This window comes from Malurus melanocephalus, unplaced genomic scaffold (genome assembly GCF_030028575.1).
Source record: "Malurus melanocephalus ecotype Western Australia unplaced genomic scaffold, MMel_1.1 scaffold_1483, whole genome shotgun sequence".
In the NCBI taxonomy this organism is placed as follows: Eukaryota; Metazoa; Chordata; class Aves; order Passeriformes; family Maluridae; genus Malurus; species Malurus melanocephalus.
In genome coordinates, this window is record NW_026624715.1 from 24,382 (window position 1) to 32,336 (window position 7,955).

The 7,955-nt window shown below is 40.6% G+C and overlaps 1 protein-coding gene across 2 annotated transcripts; it reads left to right on the forward strand.

Moving 5' to 3' along the window:
- The first annotated feature begins 214 nt into the window (after window positions 1-214).
- Window positions 215-7,679, forward strand: LOC130587043 (pyruvate dehydrogenase E1 component subunit alpha, somatic form, mitochondrial-like). 2 transcript variants are annotated; one of them, XM_057388000.1, is made up of 6 exons: window positions 215-384; window positions 1,614-1,628; window positions 2,983-3,051; window positions 4,384-4,557; window positions 5,137-5,263; window positions 7,562-7,679. In XM_057388000.1, the coding sequence occupies exons 1-6, from the start codon at window positions 319-321 to the stop codon at window positions 7,657-7,659; spliced, it is 549 nt and encodes a 182-aa protein (XP_057243983.1). In that variant the 5' UTR covers window positions 215-318; the 3' UTR covers window positions 7,660-7,679. The 2 variants fall into 2 exon arrangements, with proteins under 2 accessions (XP_057243983.1, XP_057243984.1); XM_057388001.1 differs by lacking the exon at window positions 1,614-1,628.
- Window positions 7,680-7,955: the final 276 nt, after the last annotated feature.

Here is a 7,955-nt window from a genome sequence, read left to right on the forward strand (position 1 = left end):
AATGATCTTTACTGACATTTAATGACTTTAATGACATTTAATGACATTTAATGACATTTAATAACCTTTACTGACATTTAATGACCTTTACTGACCTTTACTGACCTTTACTGCCCATTCCCGCAGTACCGGCGCTGCCCGGCAGAGGGCGCTCCCATCAGAGGCGCTCCCCGGGCGCTCAGCGCAGGCCCGCGCATGCGCACACGCACACACAGCGCGGGGGCGCAGACGCGCGGCGGTCGCGGCTGAGGCGGCGGCGGTGGCGGTGAAGGAGAGCGGAGGCCGCTCCGCACCAGCGCTGCCGGCCCTGCCCGCTCCATGCACAAGATGCTGCTGGCCGCGCTGTCGCGGGTGCTGCAGGCGCCGGCGGTCTCCGGGAAGGTGGTGAGTGCGGCGGGGAGGGTGTCCGTGCCGCTCGGGGCAGGCCGGGCGTGCCGCCCTCACCGCCCTGAGGGCTGTGGGAGGAGCGCGGGGCGCGGGCGGAGCGCCGGCAGCACCCGCCGGTTCGGTTCTGACGGCTCAACAAAAAAAAAGAATTTAAGAATAGTAATTTTTAAAAAGAGCTTTATTCCTTCCCCACTCAAAGGTCCCCATTGATAGGAAAATGGTCGCCACGTGAAGGAACTGGCTTTATAAACGCTTTACAAATGGCGCAGGGCTTTAATTGGTATTGTTTATGTGTATTTTGACAGCACAGGTCCCTCAGAGAGATCTGCTCGGCCCCATTGTGGTTCAGTGCCTGACTGAGCTGCTTGTCCTCCCTTTGTCCAGTCAATAGCCACCTTTGATCTATGCATTGATCTTCTTTCAAAGTTTGTTATTTTTTGTCATTAGCGTGACTCATTTTTTTATATTTTATCTCTTTTGTGTGAAAAATCATACTTTCACCACTTCTTCATTCTGCCTATTCTACTGTAATGACTGTGGCCATGAGGAATTATTAACCCTGCTGAGAAAAACCTGTTGGCAAAAGCAGAGTTAAAAGATACCTTTTTTAAACTGGAAATCAGCTGCCTTTTTGCCATGGAGAGCTGATGTACCCCTGTTCTGAGGCAGCTCTGTCACCCAAGCATTCACTGCTTGTGGATGACTGGAGAGAATGACACTGGAATATTTACTGGAAGATCTTATCTATGTTAGGGCTGGATATCTAGGAGTATTTCCAAATTCACAAATAAAATATCTAGATTAAATTTTGCAAATATGGGTGCCCACAATAGGTCCCTTACTACAAGTACTTGGCCTGCTCTGGAGACACTGCATTTTCCTGGAATGCCAAAGTAGATCTGGTTAGGATATCTTAATAAAGATTTTTGGACCCTACTGCTTAMCARATATGTAAATATTTGTCTTGAATTRTTCCTATGCCTCTSTAGTGAAGGCATAAGTTACCAAATAAATAGAAGTAGACTTAATCCATAAAGCAGTGTCTCATATATGCTTTGAGCATTTTCCAGAGTATCCAGATGGATTTCCATGTATGGAAACTGTCACCTGCAGTGTTCTGTTCTAGTTGGATAACAGTTTGCTGACTTCTGCTCCCCTGATTGTTTGCTACAGCTACTTACTGTTTTTTTTCTTTTTTGTCTTCCTTCCAAATGCTGCTAACCTAGGGAGCCATTAGTGAGGTAAGGCCTCAGTCAGTCTTGTCAAGGTTCACTTTTGGTAGGTGTACTGGCCACATATCAGAACTTTTGTTCAGACTCCTCTCAGGGCAGGGGTTTAACCAGAGAGCCTCAAGAGATCCCTCCCAACCCTCAAGACATCCCAGCCATTCAGTGACAGTGCAGATCCCAAACTGGAAGCAGATAAACTTCCAACTTTAGAAGTAAAATATTTTCTTCACTGATAATACTGATGCGTTGTAAATAGTGTAGAAACTTGGTTTAAATTAAAACCTCTAAATACTTAATCTGATAAGGGCCAGGGTGAGTGGGGACACAGTTACTGTAAATCAGGTACACAACAGAGTAGGTTACCAGGATGGGTTGAGAATTTTCTCCCAAGCTTCACGCTTGTCTGTGAGACCTTTCTTTGAGATGGTGACCTGGACATTCTGAAAATTTTGATGGAATGTGCCTTCAGCTAAATGTATGTGAATTCCCTAGCTGAAGGAGCTGCTGACATTTTTGTGTAACTTAATCAGCAGTACAGTCTTGCCACTAAAGATGTCGTGTGTTCCTTACGCTGTGGCCACAGCACATGGACAAGGCCCATCCTGTCTGATGCTGCAGTGAAATTTGCTGAAGTCATTGAAAATCACCCCCATTCATTGGTCAATAGACTGTGTTCATTCTTTAAGCGGGATCACTAATGTATTTTTAAATATTTTTCTTGTCTCCCCCCACCATGCCACTCTTTCTGTTCCGTGTTTCATGTATCCTCAGGTACTTTCTGTGTTTCCACATCATTTTTAAGTAGTGGCCGTGCTGTTATTGAAATGATGCACTCTTCATTGATACAGCTTTGAATCCTCCTAATTTCTCTTCCTATCAAAAAGAAAGAGTGAGAGTATTCATATTTCAGATAGCTGCTGGGTTTTCTCTTTGATTGGTTTTAGGATTCTGTCTTGTTCTATCAAGGCAGAATTCCAGTCAGCACAGACAGCAATCAGGTTTTTTGTTGGCTGCCTCTCCTCACATTGTCAGCCTGGCATGTGAAGGGAGAAACAATTATTTTGACACTTTTCAGTGTCAAAGTTTTGAAACTTATTTAGTTTATTTTAGATAATAAAGGGTATTACAAATTGAATTTCTTCACTCTTTTTCTAATCTTAGTTTTAAATACTGGGTTTTAAAGGACTTTAATATATGCATACAGAATGAAAGTTCCCTAGTCTTGCGGGATGTGCCACTGGTGAGTCTGATTCATAAGTTATTTCAGTTTGGGGTACTCTAAGAAATTATTTGAAAGTTCACAAACTTTTACTTGATAATTACATATAAGTTTTGCTCATGTTTTGGTTTTGTCTTTTTTTTTAAGGCCTTCCGAGTGATGGTAGCATCACGTAATTATGGAGACTTTGCAAGTGAAGCTACGTTTGAGATCAAGGTAAAGAAGAACATTTAATACTGGCATTCTGTSTAAGCATTTGTTGCAGATCTTAACCTGATGGAGCTGTCCCCATATCTCTTTCAGTTAGAAAAATCAGGTTTGAATTTCCAGCACCAAATCTCTCACTATCTGACCTGATTACTAAGTGCAGCTGGAAGTACTGTTTGGCAGTGTGTAGTAACGTTACTTGCTTCTTAAGAATGTGAAGTTGTGATTTTTTGCAGCTGTGATATTGCAATGCAGCTGTGAGAACAGAGTCAGAAAGAAGCTAAAGAACCTTTTCTGTTCTGTTCCAATGTTTCCTTAATGCTTTAAAAACAACCAGGAGTTTGCAGCCTATCCCAAAAATGCAGCTGATTGAGGTCTGTATGGGTTTTTGAGGAAAATATGTGGCATCCTTTCAATGCTTGATTTGGTGCTGCTTGAAAAATCTGTTTTATATTCTGCCAGCTTTCCAGTGTGGCTGGGTTTTAGGAAAAAAATTATGTTTCTATTGGCATTTGCTTTTGTGTTGGTGTTTCATTTAGGGTCTGATGAAAGAAAATCTGAAAGAAATAATTTTGGTTATTTTCCACCCTCACCCTGTTTGTCTGTGAAGTATGACAATTGCTTCACAAGTGGAAGGGAAGGAATATATGTTCTATGAAAAAACTCTTTTTTGACTAAATATAAGGTTTAATGTTTGGTCCTGTGTTGATGACAAAACTCCAGAGTTTCTGTTGTTGTGTGAACTTGGAAGCAGAGTTGTCTTGAGTAGCGTGCCCAGATGTTATATCCAGTTCATGTAAGTGTCAGTGGATTTGCTCTGGAGAGACTTTTGCTTTGATATAAACTGTCTTTAACCTATATAGAAGTATTTTGACCATTTAATCTGCACTAACAGAGCAATTTGTTTGGTTTCTTCTAAACTGTTTGTTTATTTATAGCAGAGGGCCACATGGTACAAACCATTTTACAGTGGAGACTCAATCTTTCTTATCTCTTCACTAAGCCTCTGTAGCTCCTACCAAGTATTTGGACTGCAACAGCTATGGAAGTGTTCTTTTTTTCCATATTTTCTGAGGACTTTAGCTCATCTTCTGCTTGTAGGAACAACAAGGTTTCATTTTGCAGTTGGAAATCTGTCTTCATTAAAAGTAAGGGGTTTATTCCCTGGAATTTTGAAATTGCACAAACTTTACAGTTCTGACCTATGAATTTAGATTTTGCTGGCTGTCTTTTTAAAAAGAATTAGACTCTGAGTTTGAAAATGGCAGATAATAAAAAAATCAAGTATTATTCATAACTAGGATGAATGATTTTCAGGAAATGTCTTGTTGGACTTTGCAGAAATGTGACCTGCATCGCCTGGAAGAGGGGCCAGGCACCACGGCAGTGATGACTCGAGAGGAGGGGCTCCATTACTACAAGACCATGCAGACCATTCGGCGCATGGAGCTCAAGTCTGACCAGCTCTACAAGCAGAAAATCATTCGTGGCTTCTGCCACTTGTATGATGGGCAGGTAAAAACATTTCTCCAGGAGGTATTACATTGTCCCTTAAGGGAGGGATTTTAATAGAGTGGGGAATGTAGACCTGAGTATCTGTGTATATCATGAGAGGAGGGGGAGGAGAGACACAGACAGGGAAAGGCACAGTGCAAATGAAGACCAGCTGAATGTGGAGAATGAGCAGTTTGAGCAGGTTTCATTGATGCTTTTTGTTTCTGTATCTTGTGGATCACGTGCCCACTAAAAAGCAACAGTCAGAAGAAACTTCATTAAGTTTTTGAAACTTTGCTGTCTGTCCATTATCCCCTGATGTTTTTGAATTGTGGTTGTTGAGATACTTCATTTAGAGGGAAAATTCTCCAGATTTTTGCAGATTCCAGTTCCCTTCCCATGTGCCTTTGCTAGTTAATCAGGTTGGAATTTAGAGCCCAAGGCTGTTGTAGCTCTGGGCCTGCCATCAACCCTTGGGGTTTGAGTCAGTCTCATGTATGTGTGCCCTTCCTGTGACCTGCTGGTATTTGATGTGTGTGGGACAGTGGGAGCTGTGTGTTTCTCTCCATTGCTAATCTCTGTCCTTGTCCTTTGTTCCAGGAGGCTTGCTGTGTGGGGCTGGAGGCTGCCATAAAGCCTACAGACCATGTGATAACAGCATACAGAGCCCACGGCTTTACCTACACCCGAGGAGTGCCTGTCCGGGAGATTCTGGCAGAACTTACAGGTTTGTGCTCACTGAACTGAGGATTCACTTGCTGCTGTGAAAGTGTCAGAATTCTGTGCTCAGATTCACAGTGATGTGATGCACAAAGTCTGCTGGGCCTTCAGAAGCAGTATAGTGACATAGAATAAATCAGTGTTTTCATTTTATGATGCAGCCACTTTTTTACTGTGAAAAGTAACAAATAGGGAATATTTAAGTGCTAATACTTCTAAAGCACAAATTAATGATTTTTTTTCTTGTTACCATATTGTTACCATATTCATTGTGCTGCAGCAGTTTTGAACTTGCTGATGGTTGGCATTTGTTCTAGTGGGACAGGGCATTACCCTCCACAGGAGATAGACCTGGATTTTCAGAATTATGCTGAAGTCTTAGGAAGACTGGTTAAAATTGTCTATAATGATAAACCGAATGGTTTGGGACAATTTGACTGTAACAAGAATATTAAATGATAATTTAGACAGAGATCTTGCAGAAAGGAGAGATGGCTGTCCACAATAGGGTTGAGGATGGAGCAGAAAAGAGAAAAAAGGATCAGTCTGATGAACTCTTATGAGATCTGTGAGCATGTGCCAGAAGTGAAAAATGAGCAAGGAGCTTGAAGGCCTTTATTGATCATTATTATAATAAAGACTCGATCTGAGAATCTGCATGCTTGAAATGTTAATATAGGAAAGCATGTTTGGGGTCAGAGAAGAGAGAACTAAGAATTGTGTGTGCTAAGAATTCATAACAGTGATGTGCACAGCTTGCCAAGTATCTTTGGGTACTGGTAAGACAGAAGGTAAATGAGAAGATTGTCATGACTGAGTCAACAATTGGCCCTGAAACTACAAATATGAGTGATAATGTGGTGGGGTTTTTTTCTGTATGTCATAAAATGACACATATAATCTTCTGTAATATTAGGCTTGACTTTATTGGGGCTCGTTTAATTGGAAAGGAGTGGCTGCAGTACAGAGACTGTTCCAGGAAATGACACTTGGGGAATATTCTTAGAAGTGCTGCTAGAGCCTATTATTGTGAAGAAAGATCTGGAGTAAAAATGACAAACTGAAAGTCAGCTTGGGTTACAATGACCAGGAAATKWCAAAATTTTAAAAAATCTTKGAAGGAGAGGGAAGCAGAGTCACCCAAAATAAGACCAGTAGATAAGATCCTACAGGAAACAATCCATAGAAAAGGGCTTCTCAGGAGAATTGACAGTTGCTTCAGAAACAGGTTTTTGTACTAAGTAGGAAACGTAACAAAAGGTGACATTGGTTAATCAGGAGTTCTTAAATACATTCTAAAATACAAGAAAGGATTGTACAAAAGTGCAGGGAGCTTACTAAAGGTATATTCACTTAATCATGAAACCACTTATCTTAAAATTACACTTTTTTTTTTCTTTGGCCCTAGCTGGCAGAATCTGTAACAGCTCTCATGAAAGGAATTCATAAATATATGAAAGGCAGGAGAAAGACCAGTAATAGAAATGATCCACTCTTAAGTAAGAAAGAGGAGTACAAATTTCAGAAAGGGACCCACTTCTAAAAATAAAACAAAGGCAAATGCTAAAAACTCAACCTGACAAGCTGTGCTTATTAGAAATAAAAATACATTCTCCTGTGGATAGTAACAAGACAGATGAGAATAGGAATTGGAATGTGCTGATGAGAAATTCTGTGTTCTTAGATGAGCTCTTTTAAATAGGGTTTATTGTAATGCTTCATGAATCACTGGTTATCTTCAAACTGCAGCTTCAAAAGCTGGGCTGCGTGACTTAGGTTTACACTGGGGTGGAATGGGGAGCTGGTAGTTGTTCAGTTCTTTTCAGTGTCTTATTTGTAATTTTTGCTTGTGGTTATTGTCAAAGGGAAGCCAAATCTAAATTACGGCAACTAATTTGTAACAGTATTCTTACCTTTCTTGCAGAAGCCTAAAGTAAGAATGTACTTTTTGCAGATTATGTATATGAGACCTTCTTGTCTATGAGAAAAACACCCCATATTTATCTGAAAGTGCTTTTCTATAGTAGGACACTGAAACTTTTGGTTGGTTTTAAAAGTTCTTCTTAATCTTACCTGTATTTCCAGAATTATTTTTTCATTATTGTTCCCTTCCCCCCCCTCCTGTCTTCTCTTACATGTTTTTTTGAGATATTTGTGAAATTGTATGAGACAGGTCATCACTCCACACAGATCTAATGGCAAAGACATGGTCTTACTGTTGCTACCTTTAGGAACTGAATTGGATGTTCTCATTTGTATAGTATTTTTCTTCCAAAATATAACTTGCTTCTTATTCATGTTTCAGGTCGAAAAGGAGGATGTGCAAAGGGAAAAGGAGGATCAATGCATATGTATACCAAAAACTTCTATGGTGGCAATGGAATTGTTGGTGCTCAGGTATAAACATGATTTCTGTTTTATAGCACAAGCTGATTTTAGCTCTTGTTGCCAGTGTTTCAGTTTTTGTTGTGTATGAGTTTGTGTGCAGATACCATTGCTCTGTGGCTGTTATGTCTTACTCTGGTGTTCTCCCCTTGTGTAAACTGTAGCAAAAATGAATCAAATTGAGACTACAGTTCATGTTTATAGTTTGGCTGTAAGACCATTTAGAACAAAGGGAGGTGGCTGGGTAACAATTTGTCGAGCAAGTCTCTAACAGTCTAAACATCTCCTTAGAGTTCACAAGCTGCCTGTCTTCA

What these genes read in the sequence shown, in the direction of transcription:
- LOC130587043 (XM_057388000.1), top strand. Translation starts at nt 319, where the DNA reads ATGCACAAGATGCTGCTGGCCGCGCTGTCGCGGGTGCTGCAGGCGCCG. An exon ending in GCCACTTGTATGATGGGCAG is followed by an intron (nt 4,558 to 5,136) that starts GTAAAAACATTT and finishes CCTTTGTTCCAG; the next exon opens with GAGGCTTGCTGTGTGGGGCT. An exon ending in GATTCTGGCAGAACTTACAG is followed by an intron (nt 5,264 to 7,561) that starts GTTTGTGCTCAC and finishes TTCATGTTTCAG; the next exon opens with GTCGAAAAGGAGGATGTGCA.